Source organism: Arachis stenosperma, chromosome 3 (genome assembly GCF_014773155.1).
Source record: "Arachis stenosperma cultivar V10309 chromosome 3, arast.V10309.gnm1.PFL2, whole genome shotgun sequence".
Taxonomy (NCBI): domain Eukaryota; kingdom Viridiplantae; phylum Streptophyta; class Magnoliopsida; order Fabales; family Fabaceae; genus Arachis; species Arachis stenosperma.
In genome coordinates this window covers 165,320,827-165,341,422 of record NC_080379.1, presented here as the reverse complement: position 1 = coordinate 165,341,422, position 20,596 = coordinate 165,320,827, and the positions used below count along the sequence as shown (strand labels likewise).

At 33.4% G+C, this 20,596-nt stretch overlaps 3 protein-coding genes across 7 annotated transcripts; 1 reads left to right on the top strand and 2 right to left on the bottom strand.

Moving 5' to 3' along the window:
• The first annotated feature begins 2,313 nt into the window (after positions 1 to 2,313).
• On the top strand, positions 2,314 to 5,650 carry LOC130970490 (TPR repeat-containing thioredoxin TDX). 2 transcript variants are annotated; one of them, XM_057896590.1, is made up of 11 exons: positions 2,314 to 2,558; positions 2,647 to 2,680; positions 2,769 to 2,858; positions 2,946 to 3,033; positions 3,127 to 3,207; positions 3,337 to 3,401; positions 3,549 to 3,689; positions 3,784 to 3,897; positions 4,296 to 4,326; positions 4,881 to 5,215; positions 5,390 to 5,650. In XM_057896590.1, the coding sequence occupies exons 1-10, from the start codon at positions 2,449 to 2,451 to the stop codon at positions 5,213 to 5,215; spliced, it is 1,089 nt and encodes a 362-aa protein (XP_057752573.1). In that variant the 5' UTR covers positions 2,314 to 2,448; the 3' UTR covers positions 5,390 to 5,650. The 2 variants fall into 2 exon arrangements, with proteins under 2 accessions (XP_057752573.1, XP_057752572.1); XM_057896589.1 differs by lacking the exon at positions 5,390 to 5,650 and having other exon boundaries at positions 4,881 to 5,269.
• Positions 5,651 to 6,616: 966 nt separating this feature from the next.
• Positions 6,617 to 14,270, bottom strand: LOC130968621 (uncharacterized). 3 transcript variants are annotated; one of them, XM_057893989.1, is made up of 10 exons: positions 13,242 to 14,270; positions 12,822 to 13,064; positions 12,436 to 12,582; positions 10,865 to 12,198; positions 9,761 to 9,834; positions 9,417 to 9,495; positions 9,176 to 9,295; positions 8,460 to 8,566; positions 7,558 to 7,715; positions 6,617 to 7,350 (listed from the first exon to the last, which is right to left on the bottom strand). In XM_057893989.1, exons 1-10 carry the CDS (start codon positions 13,938 to 13,940, stop codon positions 7,114 to 7,116), a joined length of 3,198 nt encoding a protein of 1,065 aa, XP_057749972.1. In that variant the 5' UTR covers positions 13,941 to 14,270; the 3' UTR covers positions 6,617 to 7,113. The 3 variants fall into 3 exon arrangements, 2 of the variants coding, with proteins under 2 accessions (XP_057749972.1, XP_057749973.1); XR_009081709.1 differs by lacking the exon at positions 6,617 to 7,350 and having other exon boundaries at positions 7,556 to 7,715; positions 8,460 to 8,556; XM_057893990.1 differs by lacking the exons at positions 6,617 to 7,350; positions 7,558 to 7,715 and adding an exon at positions 7,783 to 8,114.
• A 2,877-nt stretch (positions 14,271 to 17,147) lies between these two features.
• Positions 17,148 to 19,577, bottom strand: LOC130968030 (uncharacterized). Of its 2 annotated transcripts, none has more exons than XM_057893109.1 (5): positions 19,303 to 19,577; positions 19,028 to 19,170; positions 18,828 to 18,917; positions 18,542 to 18,700; positions 17,148 to 17,468 (listed from the first exon to the last, which is right to left on the bottom strand). In XM_057893109.1, exons 1-5 carry the CDS (start codon positions 19,517 to 19,519, stop codon positions 17,394 to 17,396), a joined length of 684 nt encoding a protein of 227 aa, XP_057749092.1. In that variant the 5' UTR covers positions 19,520 to 19,577; the 3' UTR covers positions 17,148 to 17,393. The 2 variants fall into 2 exon arrangements, with proteins under 2 accessions (XP_057749092.1, XP_057749091.1); XM_057893108.1 differs by having other exon boundaries at positions 18,828 to 18,926; positions 19,303 to 19,576.
• Between the last annotated feature and the right edge of the window lie 1,019 nt (positions 19,578 to 20,596).

The following is a 20,596-nucleotide window of genomic DNA, read 5'->3' as shown; positions in this document are numbered from 1 at the left end:
GAATCTAACATATATATGGATGGAACAATGAACCTATGATTTTGAATAAATATTTCAGCCATTTCTGCTTTTTGGTCAATTTTATGTATTGATTTGTCAGCTATTCTAACTCTTAATGGTTTCTTTAATTTTTTTCAATCAAGTTTTATATTTGTGCTAGCAAAGCATTGTGTTGCTCCAGTATCTATGAAAGCATTTATAAATTTTTCTGTTATTTTTATAGTAATAAATGTGATATTATTGCTCAGTCTCTGAGTCTGTTTCAAAGACATATTCAAAAATATAGTCTAAGTTATCATCTGATTCTTCTAATGGTTCCATGAAACAAGACTTAGCAATTTCTAATTGTTTGGTAAGATTTTTTTTATCCTTCTTTTTTGGACATTCATTTGCATAGTGTCCTTCTTCTTGGCAGTACCAACACTTACAATTTTCTTTTTTATTTGGGCAATAGTCATTTTTTTGTTTTTTGTTTTTATTGTTACTTCTTTTTCTAAAATACCTCTTTTTTCTCCAATTTGGATAGTATTTTCTTTTTCTAAATTGATATTTTCTTTTTCTTTGAAAATTTTTATTAAGACCATATTTTTGAGGTATTTCTTCATTATCTTGACAGCAAATTCTAATTATATTTTCAAATTTTTTTGAGTTGCTTCTTGCATATAACGTTCTTTTATTTCCTCTCGTATTGAAGACGTTGCTCCTCGAAAATTATTTTCAATTGTTCCTCTATTTATTTCTCTTATAAATCTTCCCATTATAAATTCATTAGCAGGGTATGGAAATTTTGTTATATACATACTAAGATAATGGTTTTTATCTTCTTCTTTTAGTTTATAATAATGTATTCTATATTTACATATGTAAGATTCCACATTACATAAATCATATATTTAAATATTAGCTAAATGGTTTTTCACTTCTTGATATTCTTTATTATAGACTTCTTGTCTATGATCTATAATATTTTTTCCAAAAAATTCTTTATATAGAATCACCATTATATGTAATATCTTATTGTAAACTGTTGTTTTTGTTGCTAATTCTTCTATTATTTGATTTTCTATTGATGTCATATAATCTCTTACAGTTCCTTTAGTATGAAATTCTATATAATTCCATATATCTCCTCCAGACAATTCACTAAGTTTTGGATTAGTAAAGGCTTCTAATAAGAAGGAGTTCAACCAGTTCTCGAAAATTTTTTTTTCATTCTTTTTACAGTCTAAATCGAGCATTCTTTCTCCTTCCGTTTCCTGGATTTTAGGAACGTACTTTGATGGTATTTTTGTATACTTTGAATTTTTATTTATAAATCCCTTTTTAAAAGCATATTTTTCAAACCCTGTTTCCCATTTAAATTGAGATTGATTATCCTTAGATGTTCCAGCTTCATTTTTTACTTGTATTGGAATTGCTGGTTCTTCATCACTTGAATAATCTAGAATGTGTTCTTCATTTTCTATATTTTCAGAATTTACTAATTCTTCTTCTATTTGAATTTCTTGTTCCATAATATTATTTTCTTGAGTCATTTTTAATTGTTTAAAAAGCATTGTAACTTCTTCTAATTTTTTTTAATATTCATAATTTCAATGGTGGTTTTACTTTTAATTTTGTTATGTTGGCTACATTTTGAATTTTTTCTTCTTTGGGATTCTCTTTCTGAAAGTATTTATTTAATATTTGTTTAATTTCGTTTATATTAGGTTCCTCTTTTTCCTTATTTCTTTGAAAATTTATGGATACTAATATTTCTTCAAGCATATCTACTATAGAATTTAATTGTGGGTTAAACGTATGATAGAGATGTGGGGAATCATTTCCATGGTAGCATTTTTTAGAAATTCCATGTGAAATATAAGTTTTTTCAGGTTTTTGAAATCCTTCAATAAAACTTATAGTAAAATAAAGATTTTGAGAAAAATCATTTTGTATTGATAAGAATTTGGTATCATTACAATTAACATTAGTTAAAATCATTAGTTTTTGATCTATTAATTTTGATAATTTAATTATTTCTTCTCTTAAATCTTCTAATTTATTTTTTTCTATTAGGTGACGCTTTTCTCATAAAATGCTATGGTTTTAAGTGTTATATAGCTAAAAGTGTGGCTTTAGAATGTATGGTTGAAGTTTTGCCACATAAGTGTCTTTAAAAAAAGTTGTTTTTGAGATCTTTATTTAAGTGGTGCCTTTTAAAAAATGGCGAGTTTTAATCTCTCTATCTTTAGTAAAAAAAAAAATATTTATTAATACACATTGCTGACTTTCCTTTTAGAATGTGGAGTGGTGTCTAGTGCTGTTGCATTAGCCAATGAGGGAAGTCATGTGTATATTTTTTGGACAGGGCACAGGAGGCAGTGTAGTTGTAAAATTGAACCCTAATTTCGTTGATTGAGTGATTGACTGATCATTGATTTTGGAGTTTGTGTATCGAGAGAGATTATGGAAAGCGGGAAGATACTAGAGCTGAGGCAATTGATAGAGGCATGCAAGTCCAATCCTTCATTCATCCACGACCCTTCTCTTTCCTTCTTCAAGTCTTATCTTCTCAGGTATGTATGTATGTATGTATGTATGTATGTATGTATGCTTCACTCTCTCTATCTCTAAGAATGAATGTATGAACTCTGCATTACGCAGCCTGGGTGCTCGCATCCCCCCGAATCCCAAAACGGTGAGCCTCTCCTCTCTTCTTCTTCTTCTGAATCTCTCTGCTCTGCTATGCTTCTGTTGTGTTCTACCTCTATCAACCATGTATGCAGGAACCAGTTGATGTTGATGACATAGTCGAATCTGACATAGACCTCGATGATTCTGATCTTGTTGAACCCGATAATGATCCTCCTCTAAAGGTGCTCTGTGCTTATCTCATCTATGTCTCCCTTTATCTCCTCTGCAACTCAACTAATATTTATACTTCCTATCATTAAATGAGGCAGATGGGCGACCCTTCCGCTCAAGTAACACCAGACATGATCGATGCTGCACAACTAGCAAAATCAAGGGCCATTGATTATATATCACAAAGCATGCTCTCTCTCTCTCTCTCTGGTCTTCTTTTGTTTTATTTCTTCTACTTACTTTAAATCCTGTTCTTCATTTTCAATGGCGCTTTTCCAGATAAGTTGGATCAAGCAGTTGAGCAACTAACAGAAGCTATATTGCTAAACCCACATTCAGCCATACTCTATGCTACCAGAGGTACATACTCTTACTCTCCCATACACACAGCTTCCAGAACGAGATACCTTTTCACAAATTCATTCCATTATCTTTCCACGGCTTTATTTGTTCACTGTTTGCATCACTTATTGGATTTCTTGTTTTCAGCTAGTGTCTTATTGAAATTGAAGAAACCAAATGCTGCTGTCCGTGATGCTGACACTGCACTGAAGGTTATTATTAATTTTGTCGTTTAGTAATTGGCCTAGTGTATAAGTTGATTTGATTTAGTCATAGCTTGTTGCTCATAGAGCACGGTCTTAAAAGAATTTCTGCACAAATATGTATGTGTGTTCTCAGAGGTATCTCGTCTGTTCCAGATTAATCAAGACTCAGCCAAAGGATATAAAGTTCGAGGCATGGCAAGGGCCATGCTGGGACTCTGGGAAGAAGCAGCAAGTGATCTTCATGTTGCTTCAAAGTTAGATTATGATGAAGACATTGGTATGGCACTTAAAAAGGTAATTTGAACACCATGTTCGGTAGACCAACTTTCAAATGATTTTCTCTTTTTTTTTTGTTGAATTTTTAAAATTAGATCTCTTGGTTAGACAGGTTGAACCTAATGTTCGCAAAATTGAGGACCATAGGAGAAAATATGAACGGTTACGAAAGCATAAGGAGGAGAAAAGAGCAGAACTCAAAAAACAAGAAGCAGCTGAAGCTCAAGTGAGTGTATTGTGTAGCATAACGCTTCCATCATTGGGTAGTCTCTTGATAGTTAGGCATTGCTGGGCGACACATCTTTTGTACCAAAACCTTTAAGCAGCACATTATCATCAATCTTCTTAATTATGTCTTGGGCATTTTTCCTTTTCTAGAAATGACATTTCAGCTGATAATTTTTTTGTTGGGTAGTCCAGCTCTGTTTTAATCTCTCAACAATTTTCCTTTGTCTTGCAGCATTATCTACAAGGTTAAAGTAGATTTACTTTGTCTAGGTTACTCTAAAGTTGAGATGTAACATAATATTCAATCAACTCATAATTTCCGGATTTATAATTTTATTGTAATTGTTATGTCATTTGGTCTTTCTGCTGAAATTCCCTGTTGGACTTTTTCTACAGGTTCAGGAAGCATTGTCTGCTCTGAAAGATGGTATGTCTCTATACTTCCATCTACTTGATGTTATTAAAATTCCCAAAATTTTTTGTTTTACTTGTCTGATCACTTTCCTGCATACTTTACCTGCGGTTCTGATAATAAAACTTGACAGTTTTAATCTGCATATTGCATCAGTATGTCCACACACCTACATTACAGCCTTGGAATCCTTCTCAGATAGTATTTGCCAAAATGGTACTTTCATGATGATGGGAATGGCTCCATGACAGATTTTGTATAACTAATTTTTTATTTTAACGATTTACTTAGAACTACAATGTAAATTGTCTATAAGTCTGTTTGGTTAACCGCTAGCATGCTGTTCAAGGTGTTTCCAGTATATTTTCACCAAAAGGTGAGGAGGTTCTTGGTCAAAAGTACATTGGACCGACCAACAGGCTATTTATTTTCTTCTTTTACCTCTGATATATTTAAGTTAAATTTTGATCTTTGAGGTCAAGGTATCCCTCCAGCCATTGGAATTTAAACGGAGAAGAGGGTGAACTTTTTTAATTAAATGACACATTATGTTTTGCGGCTTTTGACAGGGCAAGTCATTGGTATTCACTCAGCTATTGAATTGGAAAAGAAGTTGAATGCTGCATCAAAGACATCTCGCCTGGCAATACTGTATTTTACTGCAGCATGGTGTGGCCCCTGTCGATTTATTTCCCCTGTTTATACAAACTTGGCAGGGAAGTACCCAAAAGTTGTTTTTCTAAAAGTTGACATAGATGAGGCAGCAGATGTTGCTGCACGTTGGAATGTCGCCAGTGTTCCTACATTTTTCTTTATAAAAAACGGCAGAGAGGTTGATAGTGTGGTGGGGGCTGACAACAATGCACTTGAAAGGAAGATTGCACAACATGCCAGCCCTCTTTAAGTGAGTAGCTAATAAGGACCTTGTTAGAACTTGCAATAAAATGAATTTCATTGATGTTGCTTTTGCGTATATGTTCATAGTGCTAACATAGCCAAAGATTAATGGAGTTTGTCATGGCTTGAGTTTCCGGTCTTATTGACTATTGAGTGTAAAAAATATTACTGTTGATTTTAGATTCGTGATGATTGGTGGAGAAACAAAAGATGATGACTTATCTGGAACATTGAGGATCAGTTTCACCTGAATTTATTCCTTCGTTTGGAAATTGTAACTCTAGCTAGCTGAAGCTTCAGTACTTCATTAGGACTTAGGAGGCAACTTGTGTTTTGTCTCTAACCCAAATTTTCATTAGTACAGTCGAATTGTTAAGTGCTAACATAACATCCCAACGGTAAATTGATATGAACACTACATTAGTATGATCAAAACGATGTCTTAAATTGGTTGACTAGACTCAATTTAGTTCTTTTTCTAATATAAGATCCTAATACCAAAAAATTACAGTAACATCATCTTTGACTAGGTTTGTGTTTTTATGTTGTGTGATATATGAATTCATATAAGGCCCATAAGGCTGCATTTGTTTATAAGACGGGATATTAAGATATAGACATAAGGATATAAATTATGTTTAGCAAGTAGGATATAGATAAAGATAGTGTCTTGGATGAATTAATGTATTTTATGTCATTTCTGATAAAAAGGATCCAGAGACAACTTGTTTTTTAATTTTTTTTTATTATTACTATCAAATTTTTATAATTATATTTTTTTTATTTTAAATTTTGTGTGAAGAAAAAAATAAAGATCAATTAGACTTTTAATATTTGTTCTATCTTATTTTCACTTCATTACCAAACAAAATAGCAAAATACTAATTTTTATTTTTTTGTCATTGTATCATGTTTTGAGTGTCTTGTCTTATTCTATTCTCAGAACCAAAGGAGGCAACTTAAGAGAACACCAATGAATGTGTCCCTCACTAAACTCGTAACAAGTTAAATAATCTATCCATTATTGAACTCTCTTCTGGCAACAAGGTATTCACACTTTCACTTCAATGATCATGTAAGATACTACGCGGACCAAAAATCACCAAAACAAACAAACAAACTCTTGCAGTGAGAAAAGAAGAAAAGCTGAAGATGATGCTATAATTTAGAGAAAGGACTAAATTAAATCCAATTAACTAATTTGAAATACCATTTTAAATTTGATCATGTTAAAAAGTCGTATTTGGTATTGGCATTTAAAAGTCTAAGATAGCATTGTACTAACAAAAGTTTGATTAGAAACCAACAGAAATTCACCAAAGTAAATTTAAAGACTTATTTGGTCATTTATAAAAGTGAAAACTATTTTGATTCACGTTCAAAAATTCAGGAACCATTCTAGACATTACCTTAAAAGATTTAATTTGTTTAGTAAGGCTGCAACTGTAAAGCTTCACATAAAATGCCGCTTGTCTAACAAATGTTTAAAAGCTATCATTAAGGATCTGCCGCATTCAATCGATTATTTCATTGATGATCCATTTCTTGGTAAGCCTAGCAGCCAGCAGGGTCTCCATTTCCTGGCAGAATACCCCATGCTGGCAGGCTCAAAAGCAGAGGGGGAAATGTAACCATGGGGATTGGCCATTTGCCCATTATGTCTAGTAATATTCTATTGAATCAACAAAATTCCCTTTAAGACAATCTACATAGAAAGAAACTACAACATCATTTCTGTGAAGACTACTGTACAATTCTATACATTGGAAAAGAACCACCACTACGTGGATATCAATCAAAGAATAAAAGAAAGCATAAACTCATCACAACGATCAAGCCAAAAAGGAATATGAAAACCCAAATCGAATGAATGAAATGAATGTAAACTAACAGAGCAAAATAGATTTATGATGTACATCTTACTACCAACGGACAGACCATTTTTTCTGCATGGATTGCCTTCAACAATGACACAAACTTCAGAAGGTTATCTTTGCAGAACCACTTAAGCTTCAATTTAAGCGGTCCTAGAGCAGAGTTTCCCCGGTTGACAGCTTCAAGGTTCATTTGGGTAGACGGTTGGAATTCTGCCGCTGGATACGTCAGAACCAAAGTCACACAGCTCTCGCCAACCTCAATGACCTGTTAAGTGTTACAGAATAAGCTACGCAATGAATGTTTAGGTACACAAGAAAAGGGAAGGCTTAGACTTATTTAATGGGAAACTTTGTGTTGTCCACAGTAGTTTCTCTCTCTAGGAAGATGGCTAAGTATTATGTATTGTGATGACTGGTGAGGTATTGCAAATTTGCAATGACGTAAGATGTTCAAAACCCTCAGGAAGCTTACCACTTTTGTAATGTCAGGAATGGAGCAACAAGATTCAACTCTGAAATAGGGAGACACGGAAGAATCTGATGACAATGAGAACAGCTGCTTAACATCTTCAATGCATAAAAGCACATAACCTTTAATCACAAAGAGCGATCTCGAGACCCATGATTTCTCTGTAAGTTGAAAACGAAAACTTTATTTTTGTAAATTAATATTTAATTTAAAAAATATATAAATCATTGCAATTATTAATTCCATGTTTTCAACCCTACTACAGTTAAATAGTACAAGATAGTCTTTGAAACAATTATGACTAAGTGGATATAGAGCTAATAATAAGGGTTTTGCTGCATAGTGTAGAAAGGACATTTGCTAAAGATACAGCACTGGAAGTTTTTAAAATCCTTTTATACATTTAGTATCACTGAAAACATGATGGAAAGCTTTGGAGCAACGGATGAGTTGTCTCCGTGTGACCTCAAGTTCAAGGGCTCAAGCTGTGTTCCCCACTGATACAATTATCAGGTTTGGCGGCCTACATTACACCCTTTGTGTGCAGTCCTTTCCGGACCCTGCATTAACATGGGATGATTGGCCATCGGTTCATCTAATGGAAAAAATCTTCTCCAAGAATATGATTTTATAACTAGTTCTGATATGTTTTTATAAAATGTTATCTTTCAGGAGTCAGAGCTACAAAGTATCTAGAAGTCTGGTGACAAAAAAAAAAAAAAAAAATACAGGACATGACCATTGCAGCCAACTGAAGTTAACTCGGTAGTTCAGTCTTCCCCCTCCCCATAGGTACTGGGCTTCTACGGGTCACCAAAAACAGATATGACCATTGTCTGCCATTCTCATTCCAAATTGAGTATAAAGAATTAAGTGCAACATAAAATGATTGGAAAGAAGTGTACCGCTGCTATTGTTACAACTGACAAGCACCATGGAATACTGATATATGCTCACATTTGAACCACCACACACTAGGTTGTCAAACAACTGAACCTGAACCTGCTCCAAACTGCCATTTAAATTTCCAAAACCAGTCTATTATAACAGGACGAATTAGAAAAAAAAAATGGAAGAAGAAAATAAACATGGTCCTAACAAAATAGAGTAATAAATTATTTGAACTTTGAAAACCAATAGGAGAAAAAGCACCATACCCTATAAAACTTTAGGCTACATGCACTTTACCCCAAGAGTTTTGAACTTGTGCAAATCGACCATCTGACCATTTCCTAACCACAAAAATTGACTCATCTTTCCTCTATTTGTTAACAGAAATAGAACAAGTTGAAAACCATGCAAATTGACTCTTCTGTCATCTATCGTTAACAGACCCAATTTAAAAAATGTATTGCATATTAAGTTGCACATCGTTCTTTAGCTAAGGGGCACTGAAGTGCACATGAAGTGATGCACTTATTTTCCATTATTAATGAACAAAAAGTTGGGTTGATTTACACGCTGTTAACATTCTAGGGGTAAAGTACACACGACCTATAGTTCACGGCGTAAATTTCTTTTTTTTTTCCTATAAAAAATAAACTTTCATAGAGACATGCATTTAAAGAAAATGAAATTATATATATAAACTATCAAACAAATTAATATTTTATAGGTATACCTTTTTATTGAGCATCTACCATTTCGAACACATGAATCAAGCATGTTGCATAATAGCTCTCGTGATTTCTCAATGTTTCTTGTTACGAAAAGGTATGTTTCACCACCCTCAAAGTTCACCCTGAGAAGCCAAAAGATTACATATACAAAGCTGCTGTTTTTAGGTTCAAAAGTCGAAACATATCCAGGTGATTCAGAAGTTGCTACTTTTTTTAGCTCAAAAAACATGCGAGTGCACTGACCTTAACAGCTGAAGCCCCATACCAACAAGCACTTCAAAAACTTCTTCTACCTTGTGGCAACTCAATACACTCAAAGTTCCTGGATGGCATTTTAAGAAGGCTTTTTTAGTACATATATATATATAAGCAGCAATCAGGTGAATGTTCAACTTTTATAAGGTGTGAATATGGTTGTGAAAATGCCATTGTTTGCAGTAGAAGGTTGTGAAAATATGATAAGTGGCAAGCATTAAGAGAAATTCCACATTTTACATAAATTAATATGATAATCATGGGAAATTGGGCAAAGAGAATCCACTATAGATACGGGGAAGTTCAAGTGCCAACAAAAGGTCATAGCCTACCTGACCCTTCAGAAGCTACATTGATTAGTAGCACATAGAGCTTCTTAAGACTGCTCAGCAGTACTGCAACCTCTCTACATGGGGAAAACAATAAATAACAAAAGTCATGTCTGGAATGTGCAACTTTTAGGGTACAAATAATAATAATCAGTTCAGAACAACATAAACAGATAATTATTTTGGAAAGATTCATGCTTCCTATGGTGATTACCAATGGATCTAGAACTGAACTTGACAGAGAAAAAAGAAAAAGAAATAAAATCAAGTAATGCAGCTCAAACATTTTACATTACTATTTTGTGAAATTGAAATTCATCATCTATGAAATATGTTTCAGAATTCTTCACAACAGCTTTGAACTTTTTATCTACTTGATCCTTTTATATATTTAGAGATTAATAAAAGCTTTTTGCAAATATTTGACAACAATGCGACACACAATTTTCCACTTTATTTAAAAAGGTATATATGAAATTTGTATTTGATTATTCCATTGCAAATATTATGATTTGTTTCACATGATTATGATTATTAAAATGTGATACTCATTTACAAGAATTCTCTAGTACTCCTTTCAAATTAAAATAGAAGCTCAAGGCAAATATCATTTCTTTGTTACACCAAAGGGTAAGTATTCAGACTCTCAAAAAGATGGCTAGTTTGGTACTGTCCTTGCTTGTTATTATTATTATTATAAAAAAAGAAGGAAAAAGAAACTGTGTCATTTATATAAATCTCCATGGAGAACTATTGAATGCAATCAATAGGAAACAGTGTTACTTTGACAGTTAGAACAATGGAAAAAATTGATTGATATATATAAGAAAGATTATGAGAGAAAACAGTTGTCATTACAAATATGCGCAACGATAAACATTTGCAGAGCTAATGCTCACCATGGGTAAAGAGCATAAGAAATTTTATAACACGAAAGAAGTGATTATAAACAATAATTGACTCAGCCTCAGAAACAATTTACTGCAGAAATAACAATATATATTTATACCCAGTATTATGCTAAGTAAACAAAACCGTCAGATAAAGTTATTAACCATTTGACTCTTCTTATCAAATTTGCTTAAATTCTTGTGAACTGATAATTACCTTTCTATATAAATCGCCTCCCTCTGAATGACACAGCTACAACGCATGCAGTGACTACAGATCTCACTAGCTTCAGAATCAGCAACACTCGAATTGAAATATGTAACTATAAAATCATCATTCTCTTGGGCACGGGAATTATGCACGGAAAATTCAGAAGAATCATCAGTGTGCAGTTCATTCTTCAAATTTCCCGATATAGGTCCTTGACTAATCTGCTCTTGTTCTTGGGACGCCCTGCCATCTGTATTCTCTTCTAAAATTGACACAAATCGCTTCTTGACCTTTTTCTTGACTTTTCTTGTCAATGAATCGGCATCTTCGCTAACAAAAGAAGTATTTGCATCATTGTGACTACTAGCAGCAAAATTAATTGAACATTGCTTAGAATTTTCATCACTTAGAGAACCAAATAAAGAAATGCCATTTTCTATTGCATGAGGAATTCCCTGGCTTGGGTTGTAAAACATGTCCTTGGGTTGATTTTGGGGAACATGACCATTGACATTCCCATTCACATAATTTTTGCTTAGCAAATTATCATCCCCAGGAACTGGTGGCTCAAATTCACTGTGATCAACTTCACTACAGCTCGTGTTACTGTCAGAAGATGCCACTGAAAAGGAATCTGCGGAAAGCTGCAAAATTTCCTCCTCCATGTGTTGCCGACGATGAAAAAGGTCTTCTTGAAAATGGGGAGGAGATGAGGGGCATACAGATGACGACTGAGACCCATATACGTCATTAATAGTGGTCAATGGTGATATGTTGACATTTTCGGCCATTCTATAGGCTCTTTGATCAGCAACAGTGTCAGCAAGTGAATAAGATTTAAGTTGATCCACATCCACTCCTCCCAAATCAGAAAGACTAGCAGTAAAGTGTGAACCTCTATAATCAAAGTATTGCTGCCTACACATATCTACAAAAGAATTATCTGATTCCAAAATATTCATGCTACTTTCATCTCCTGATGCTAGGGCAGAGTCTGATGCATATCTCGAGACTTCCCCAGATTTCTCCTGATTCGTCTTGTCTCTGAAGTAATGTTTTTTCTGATGATGCAAAGCAGTTCTGGCTTCTTTGCTAGTTCCCACAGATTTATCACAAGCAATATCCATCCATTCTTTGAATTCTCGCAACCAAAGAATAGAACGCTCTTTCTTCATATGCTCAACTTTGTTTATCAAATCCACCACTTCAGCTTCATCATTAGATAAATCAGGCTCCTCTCTATTTAGAATTTCATTCCCACATGATGCAGATTCCTCATCCGAACATGAGCTAGTCATCACTTCTTCATTCTTAATACTGGCTAGACGAATGACCTTCCTCTGCTTGGGGGAAAACAATAAAACATAATAACACAATGTTTATCTCCAAATAGATAAAAAATGAAATTGGCAGATTTTTCAACAATGCAGTAGAAAATAATCCAGATAAAATTAGCATCTATTCTGAAGTTCAATTTTCAGAAATGCAATAGGTTCAATTTCAGAAGTTAGCAAAAAAACCAACGTGCAACGGGTATCATTTATACAAATACACATCCAATTTCACCTATTACATACCCTTCTATTATTGCCCGCTTCCACTGTAGACTCATCCTTTGCAGGCACATAAATCCCAAAGCTGGCAGGTTGCTTATGCATACTGGCAATAATTATTTGTCTCTTCCAAAAATCTTCAGTGCTCATTTCCTTGTCATCTAATTTTAACTGATTGGCACAGGAAGAAAAATATAAGTTTAGAAAGGTGGGGGGAAACAACTAAAAGCAAGAACGAATTAAATGATGTCTGAAAATGACCTCAGGGAAAAGAAAAACAAAAATACAATTAAACAACAAGAATAAGCCATCAGGACAATCAACATCTCAAGTAAGAGTATACTCTACAAAGCCACAAGTAGATACACCGCATGTGTGAGTGTGTAAAAGCAAATAACATTAACTTAAACCTTTTCTGCACAGACGAAGATGCTAAAAACTTGTGCTCTATACCATCGAGCACAGCATAAAGGATTTCCTTCCAACCACAAGCTTTGGAGATTTGGAAGGCCAGCAAGGAACTCAAGCTCTGAAAACTTTGAAATAATATTGTAGGAAACATCAAGTGCTTCAAGTGACCTCAACTTCTCAATCCCAGACAAAGTAGTGAGAGCATTGTTCCTCAAAACTAGTTTAACAATATGACAGGATACCTGCATGATCCAACACAATTGGCACATGGGTCCAAGAGCTAGCTCGTAAAAGACGAACACAGAATTAAAGCAAAGGACATTAAAATTGTTCCGGCAAATAGTTTCCTTTTATAGCATTTAAGTGTTTCTAAGTGACTGGTTACCACAACCAGCTGGCATAATCAACCATATAGGTACCTGAGTGAAGGGAGCAAATGATCTGAGATGATTGAAGCCAAGGTCCAAATGTTTCAATTTGGCACACTTATGAAGATTGTCTACCTTGGCAAACTTGTTCCTGCTAAGGTCAAGCGTTTCAACAGCAGGAAGAAGCTGCAGAGACTCGTCCATGAGAACCAAGGCATTGCAAGCGCAGGAGACAAAGGAGAGGCGGTTCCACTGGGGAGAGTCCTTGATTTCAGTGATCCTGCTAGCAAAGACATGGCGGAGAGCATCGGTGGAATTGTGACAAATGATCTTCTCGAGAGTGTGGCGGAGGTCGAGCAAGGCTCTGGCGGCGGAGGTGGAGAGGTCGCAGCCCCTGAGCTCAAGAACCTTCAAGCGGCCAAAGGGGAGGAAGGACAAGGGAGTGGGGTCCCTGATGGGGGGAGGGAGCACAGAGACCACCTTGAGGGAGGTCAGCAGGCGGAGGATCCGTCGGAGCTGCTCGAGGGCGCGGTGATCCCCCAGGTCCGAGACGTATGCCCTAAGGTAGTCTACCGGTGCCCCCGCCAGCATGCTCTCCAGCTCATGCAGTGCCTCCAGCCTCGACTGCACGTAGTGCAACCCCGCCGGGTTCAGCTTCAGTACCACCGTCCCCTCGATCAGCGGCCCCGCGTGCTCCTCCACGAACTTCACCAACTTCTCCAGGTACCGATCTCCCGTCACAATCGCCATCTGATTCCCCCCTTTCGCGCTCTAATTAGGGTTTCTACCGACAAAAGCAAGCTTCCGTCTTCATGAAAAGAACCGCCGCGTCAACTCAACACAGACACGAGAGAAAGGCGTATCATGTATGATTTATGCACCTACAACTGCTGCAGCAGCAGCAGCAGCAGAAGAAGAAGAGCTTCTACTTGAGAATAACCAGAGGATGAAGAAAGAAAATGAAGGAGAGAATATCGAGGAAGCGAACGAATTCAGAGTAGAAAGCTAGAGAAAGGTGGTTTGGGAGGGATGGGCGAAACAGAAACGGCCATGGGTACGGATGAAGAGAAGCGTTTGAGAATTGAGATGGTGACTTTTTTTTTTTTTTCTATTTTTGTTGTAATAAAATCGGTTCAAAAGATTATCTGTACATCAAAATTAATCATCAAAATTAATATAAATATATATTAAAAATAAATTAAATTATATATATTTATACATAAATATATTAAATATTAATTTTAATAATTAATTTTAATATATAAATAATACTTTTAAAAAAATAAATTAAAAAATTATAATTCTAATGAACTAATGATTGAGGGTTTAGCAAATTGCTAAACAACACAACAGGCGTAAGTCTAATTTTCAAAAGAGGGAAAGAGGTCTCCTGCGGGATTACTAGGACACGTGGCGCACATCTTGATGCCTTTGTTTCGCTAGTCTGTCTTAAGCTGTTTAATTTAATCAAAGCGATGTTATATCGTATACGGAAATCTATCAGGATTCAGGAAAGGGTCTGTAATTCCATCTTTTTTAACATTTTAAGTTAGACCAAATTTCTTGAAATGATTGTCATTTTTATATATCTCTTTTCTATTATCTTCTCTTCTCTTATTCGTAACTATGATCATTCCAAAATTCATCTATCTAAGATTGTATTTGGTGAAAAGACAAAGACAAAAATATTGAGATTAAAAACAGAGACTATAAAATAAAAATTAAAATAAATTTTAATATTCTATTTAGTATAAAGTGAAAAATAAAAACTAAAATAAAAATAAAATTATAATTTAATTTATATAAAAGATAAAATTAAAATTAATTAATTAAAATAAGAATATTTTAGATATAAAATATTATTAAAGTTTTAATTTTTATTTCTAAAATTTTTAATTCTCTGTGTCTTTACTAAAATTTTAGGGATAGAAACAGAAATTTTAATACTAATCTCTAAACTAACAAACATAATATTAAATTTCTGTCTTAGTTCCTCAAAACAAACTCTATCTAATATCTATGTACTCCTTCTCTTTTAAAATGTTGCTTCAACGTGTTAAACCAATTTTTTTTTATTTATATATTTATTTTATACTTAATATAGTAAATGAATGAATTTCAGATAGGGCTGTGTTAAAAGTGTAGAATTTTGGTGTTCAAATATAATTAAGATTTATTATTTATCAACTCTATTAGAACATTTATTTTCCGCACTAATAAAATTTGCAATCTTACTCGGGTATTGTGACTCTCTTCTATATTCTAATAACAAATTGGAATATAATGACAAAACAAAAAATTGGTAATTCTTTTATAGTTACTTATATTCTTGATCAATTTTATTGAATCACTTTGCTTTTTCTTTTTTTTTTTTCCCTTGGAATCTTCGTTGTGTATACTGATACGAATCGGATAATACAATATTGGCATGCATTCATGAATGTGTTAACTGAGAAAAGAGAAAGAAGGCTAAAGAAAGATAGACTAAATTTATAAATGTATTTAGTTTTTATAATTAACTTAACTTTTTAATTATTAAATATGTATCAATTTCTATTTTAATAGTAAATAGTAAATCAGATGATACTTTAAAAGAATGGAGTCTCTTTTCCCCACAACGAATCCTTCCTCAACTCTATCTCTCACGAGGTTAATAGTAATACCACTACTAACATTTTTTAACATTTTTATAAAAATTTAATTTTGATACAATAATAGTATAAAATATTTAATTTTTTTTTTAAATAACAATATTTTAAACATATATATATGAGAAATATTAAGAGGCTGATATTTTTATCAATATTAATAAATATTTTAGGACAATATTCTATTTTTATATTATTAAAAAATAAAATTTAAAATTTAAAATAAAAATATTTTTATTGGTCAAATATTAGACAAAAATGATAAATTCTATTGATTATGTACCATTGAGAAATTTTGTTAATCTTGTTATAGAACGGCTAAATCTGTTATGCAACGTTCTCTTCTGATTTTGTTTCTTTCTTTGTTTTAAAGTTCACCCTACGCTCAGACCTGCACGTGAATGGTTCTGCTGTGTATATGCAAACGCAATGAAAAAAATGGACAAGAGACTCATGAATCTAGTGCAAGCTGCACCAGCACGTGAATGGCTCTTGTACATACATGCGCATGCTGCATGTCTAACCAATCATTTTGGTTTACAGTCAAATAACAATTGGGTATTTCAATTTAGTAGCGCTGGTGAGCAGGCATTTCCCAGTGTCATCATAATTTTGAGGTTTAGCTCAACAGAAACATGCACTCGCACTCTCCCAGTTTTCCAGAACGAGGAATAAAAGTGCACTCAAGGAAAGAGAGAAATATGCAAATACTGAGACGATGAGAGGCACAGCTTCACTTTGAACGAGGTAGTTAAGAAACATTTAAGGTAGTGTTTGTTTTCAAAAGACTAAGACTTTGTATTGTATTTGATAGCTAAAAGCTAAAATTAAAATTTCATAATCCTTTTAATATTTCTAAAAACTGAAAACACAAAGAACGGAAATTTTTAGACACAAGAACTGAAATTTTAACAACATTTTTTTATACTTGAAAATAATTTAGTAAATATTCTTATTTTATACTCATATTTATCTTGAATCAAATAAAATATTAAGACATAACTTTTCTTTACCTTTTATACCAAACATAATACAAAGATTTAATTTAGTTTCAGTTTTTATCTTCCCGTCTATGTTTCTGAATCTCAGCCTTTCCTCCAAAAGCATCCCAAATGTCAATGACCTTACTACAACCAATGCTTGGGATAAGATTAGCACGCAGTCAGTTAGATATTAGTTGAGATATTAGTGGATGGTTATATATATATATATATATATATATATATATATATAGAGAGAGAGAGAGAGAGAGAGAGAGAGAGAGAGAGAGAGAGAGAGAGAGAGTTTGTGCATGAAAGGAGTTAGAAAGTAAGAGAAGTCCTCGTTGTAACAATCCATTTTTTTATTGACTCTATCTCGAGCTCTTCTCTGCTTCAGCTGTTTTTTCTTCAATGGCAAGGAACACTGATTTTAACAAGTTGTCTAACCTTTTTTTTTTTGAACTGAACTAGTCAACTAGGACCATATAGACTGGAATATTCTGTTTCATTTACAGTTACAGTGGTAGTATTTCAGATTATTATATATACAAACAAGTTACCTGCTTCCCACAAACTTAGCGTCTCTTCTCTTCCTCAATTTCCTCAAGCAGAGCCTCTAGCTCTGCTTCTGTTAGGGACTCTAACCGTTTCTGCACATTCAAAATTAATTTGTAAAAAATTCCATATACTAATCTCCTAAAGTAAGGTAGTAATTAAGTGATACTAATAAATCTGTTCACAACATAATAACCAATAATATACAATAACTCAATAAAATTGGGAAAACAGAGTATTCCGAGGCATGTTATGTTGAGGAACAATGTGATCACACCGACGATTCTGTCCTAAGTTTACAAATTAAGACGTATGTATAGAAAAATATTTCTGACTAATAGACCTTTATCTTTTTTGGATATCAACATGTATCTCAAACTCTCAGGCTTCAAGTACAAATGACAAAAATAACAGAGTGTTCAAATCCAAATCGATTCAAATTAAACTGCTCATTTAATCCAATCTAAATCGAAAACCGATTAAAACCGCACTAATTCGGATTTGATTGGATTTTATTTTTTTGCAAACTGTTGGATCAGATCGAATTTCGAATCTACTTCTCATAACCGATCCAATCCAATCCAAACTGCACAATGTGTTATAATATTATTATTTTATCATTATGTTTACAATTATACTTATAATATATTCAATTTGTTATACATTTTTATATTTTTCATGTATTATTATTACTATTTAATAGATGTTTTATGTTCAAAATGTGATTTATTTATTTATTTTAACTAACCTATAATTTTATTTCTATTGGTATGTTATCGTTGGTCTTTTAAAATATTGTTAAGACTTGCTATGTCATCGTTGGTTATTTAAAATTTGATGTTGAGACTTGTTATATATATTTAATTTTTTTAATTTACAAAACCGCAAATCCAATCCAATTTAAACTGCTTGAAATTGGATCAGATCGGATCGGATCGGATTTTTTTTTTAAAAAAAATCATCCAATCCAAACCGCACCACAAGTAAACATAGTGTTTGGATCAGAAGAATTTTTGACTCAAAACTCATCCAAATCACACTGGGAACACTCCTAAAAAATAAAAGTAATATTTAGTGTGCAATGCCACATGACCAACAAAATTTATCACACTTGGCTAAGGCTAAATTCTATACAATAGAAGCAACCTTGTTAATATTATTATGTTACCTCCATCACTTTGCTTTCATAGTCACGCAGTTGTTGAGCATATGTCATTTCCTTGTTTGAAACTCTGAATATATATGTTGAGATCCATCCAACTGTGAGGCCCAGAACTAGCACCAGTTGAACCACGTTTCCTGCTTGTAGTGGATCAACTCCAACAAACTGCCAAAAAAGAATTGCAACTCCAAGGTTAATCCCAGTGCCTAAATGAATGCCTATAGAAAATCCATATCTCATGGTATGTTAAAACAAGAGGGAAAGTATAATCCAATAACTGAAACCAAGGTACCTCTAATCCAGCTTTTAAGGCAATGCCAAGGAAAGTAACTCCCAGTCCAATTAAGAGAACATCTTTCCTTGTATATCCAAATGGTATCTTCTGTAACATCTAAAAATATAGTTAAAGCGAGCACACATCATTACTTACTTCCTTGATTCCTTCAAATAGTACATACTTGACAAAAATGATGGAGTGATAGTGATACATGCCTGTGCTTGAGGAGAGGGAGAGGGAGAGGGAGTGCTAGTAGGGTCTGAAGAACTATTTTTAATTGTTCGGATAGAGAATCTGTTACGTTTCGCTGTGAATGATGTAAGCGTCTTTGCATTTAGGGTTGTGGAACGGGGGAGCACTGTTCCGGAAGAAAAAGAACCTGAGGGTCAGATATGCATTACAAGTAACAAGAACAAGAGGACTGAAAATCTGAAATAGAAGGAATAATAAATAGTTGAGTACTGAGTAGGAGGTAATTGAAGTGGCTGACCTGTCCCTGTGTTGAAGCTTGAAGGGGTTGGCAAAGAAGAAGCAGGCAGACGCCGAAAGGAGGGGATTGGGCATCCTTGGAGTGGAAGGGTGAAATTTGCATATCCGATTCCGAATCCAATTCCAATTGGAGGAGTAGAAGGGGCCATCATAGAATAGTAGTAAGAGTTTGAAACAGCTAGCCTGGGAGGGAGGGATAAGCCTGTGAATGGAGTCATAGTGCCAATTGCAAAATGAGATTAGAATTGATATTTTAATGAGATGACACTTAAGATATGAGGCTAGATAGCCCTGATTTGTATGGTGTAATGTGTTGCTTGTCCAACCGCGTTGCAAATTCCTCTGCCTCCTTCTCTTGCACACGTGTCGCTAGTGGCTACACCTTGCCTTTCATGGGAGAATTTACCCAGGGTTTATTTGGTCTGGGTCTTGTTTTTATTTTTAATATTTTTTATTTTTTAATTTTTTAATTTTTGTTAAAAAATAAGAAATGGAAATAGAAATGTTAATTTTATTTTATTTTTAATTTTAAAAACAAAAAATATCTAAAAAGATAAAAAACACAAACTAAATGTACTCTTGTTCTCAAAAAATTAATATTTATTAATTAATGATTTTATATTAGTATTATAAATTTATAATTTTTTTAATTTGAATCTAATATATTAATAAAATAAAATTCTAAATTCTAAATGATAAAGTTTAAAATACTAAATTTTAAATCCTAAAATAAAAATTAACATTAAACTGACATAAATAAGACAAAACAAGAGTGTTTATTTGTTCTCCCAACATACAATAAATTTTGGGTTAACTACCAAAAATGTTTTTGAATTATTCAAACGCTGACAAAAATATATTCAAATACCAACGCAAGTTGGCACAGATGGATGAGGGTCTGTGTCCCTTAACCATCTCTCCTGGGTTCGATACTCACTGGAGGATGGGAATGAAGCTTGCTTGCTTGGGAGGGTCGCCCACTTTGTGTGCCTCTGCAGTACCCGAGGCATTAGTCATTGGGCTTCCAGCCTGATGGATACCCTGGTGCAAACCAAAAAAAAAAAAATTCAAATTTTACTATCGATAAAAATATCTTTAAATAATTTAAAAACATAACAATAATACCCAATAGTAAATATATATTTTTAAAAATGCCTTGAAGATTGAATTTTGATGCAATTTTTTGCAAGCATGATTAAAAAAATGAGATATTAGTATCCTTAAAATTTGGTGATTTTTTGTTGAGTATATATTATTTTCTGATTTTTTAAAAGTATTATTGGTTGTTAACAAAA

What these genes read in the sequence shown, in the direction of transcription:
- LOC130970490 (XM_057896590.1), top strand. Translation starts at nt 2,449, where the DNA reads ATGGAAAGCGGGAAGATACTAGAGCTGAGGCAATTGATAGAGGCATGC. An exon ending in CATACTCTATGCTACCAGAG is followed by an intron (nt 3,208 to 3,336) that starts GTACATACTCTT and finishes TCTTGTTTTCAG; the next exon opens with CTAGTGTCTTATTGAAATTG. An exon ending in AAGAAGCAGCTGAAGCTCAA is followed by an intron (nt 3,898 to 4,295) that starts GTGAGTGTATTG and finishes CTTTTTCTACAG; the next exon opens with GTTCAGGAAGCATTGTCTGC.
- LOC130968030 (XM_057893108.1), bottom strand. Translation starts at nt 19,519, where the DNA reads ATGACTCCATTCACAGGCTTATCCCTCCCTCCCAGGCTAGCTGTTTCA. An exon ending in AAGCTTCAACACAGGGACAG is followed by an intron (nt 19,171 to 19,302) that starts GTCAGCCACTTC and finishes CTTCCGGAACAG; the next exon opens with TGCTCCCCCGTTCCACAACC. An exon ending in CTCCCTCTCCTCAAGCACAG is followed by an intron (nt 18,927 to 19,027) that starts GCATGTATCACT and finishes CTATATTTTTAG; the next exon opens with ATGTTACAGAAGATACCATT.
- LOC130968621 (XM_057893989.1), bottom strand. Translation starts at nt 13,940, where the DNA reads ATGGCGATTGTGACGGGAGATCGGTACCTGGAGAAGTTGGTGAAGTTC. An exon ending in AAGCGGGCAATAATAGAAGG is followed by an intron (nt 12,199 to 12,435) that starts GTATGTAATAGG and finishes TCCCCCAAGCAG; the next exon opens with AGGAAGGTCATTCGTCTAGC. An exon ending in TTCCTGACATTACAAAAGTG is followed by an intron (nt 7,351 to 7,557) that starts GTAAGCTTCCTG and finishes AACACTTAACAG; the next exon opens with GTCATTGAGGTTGGCGAGAG.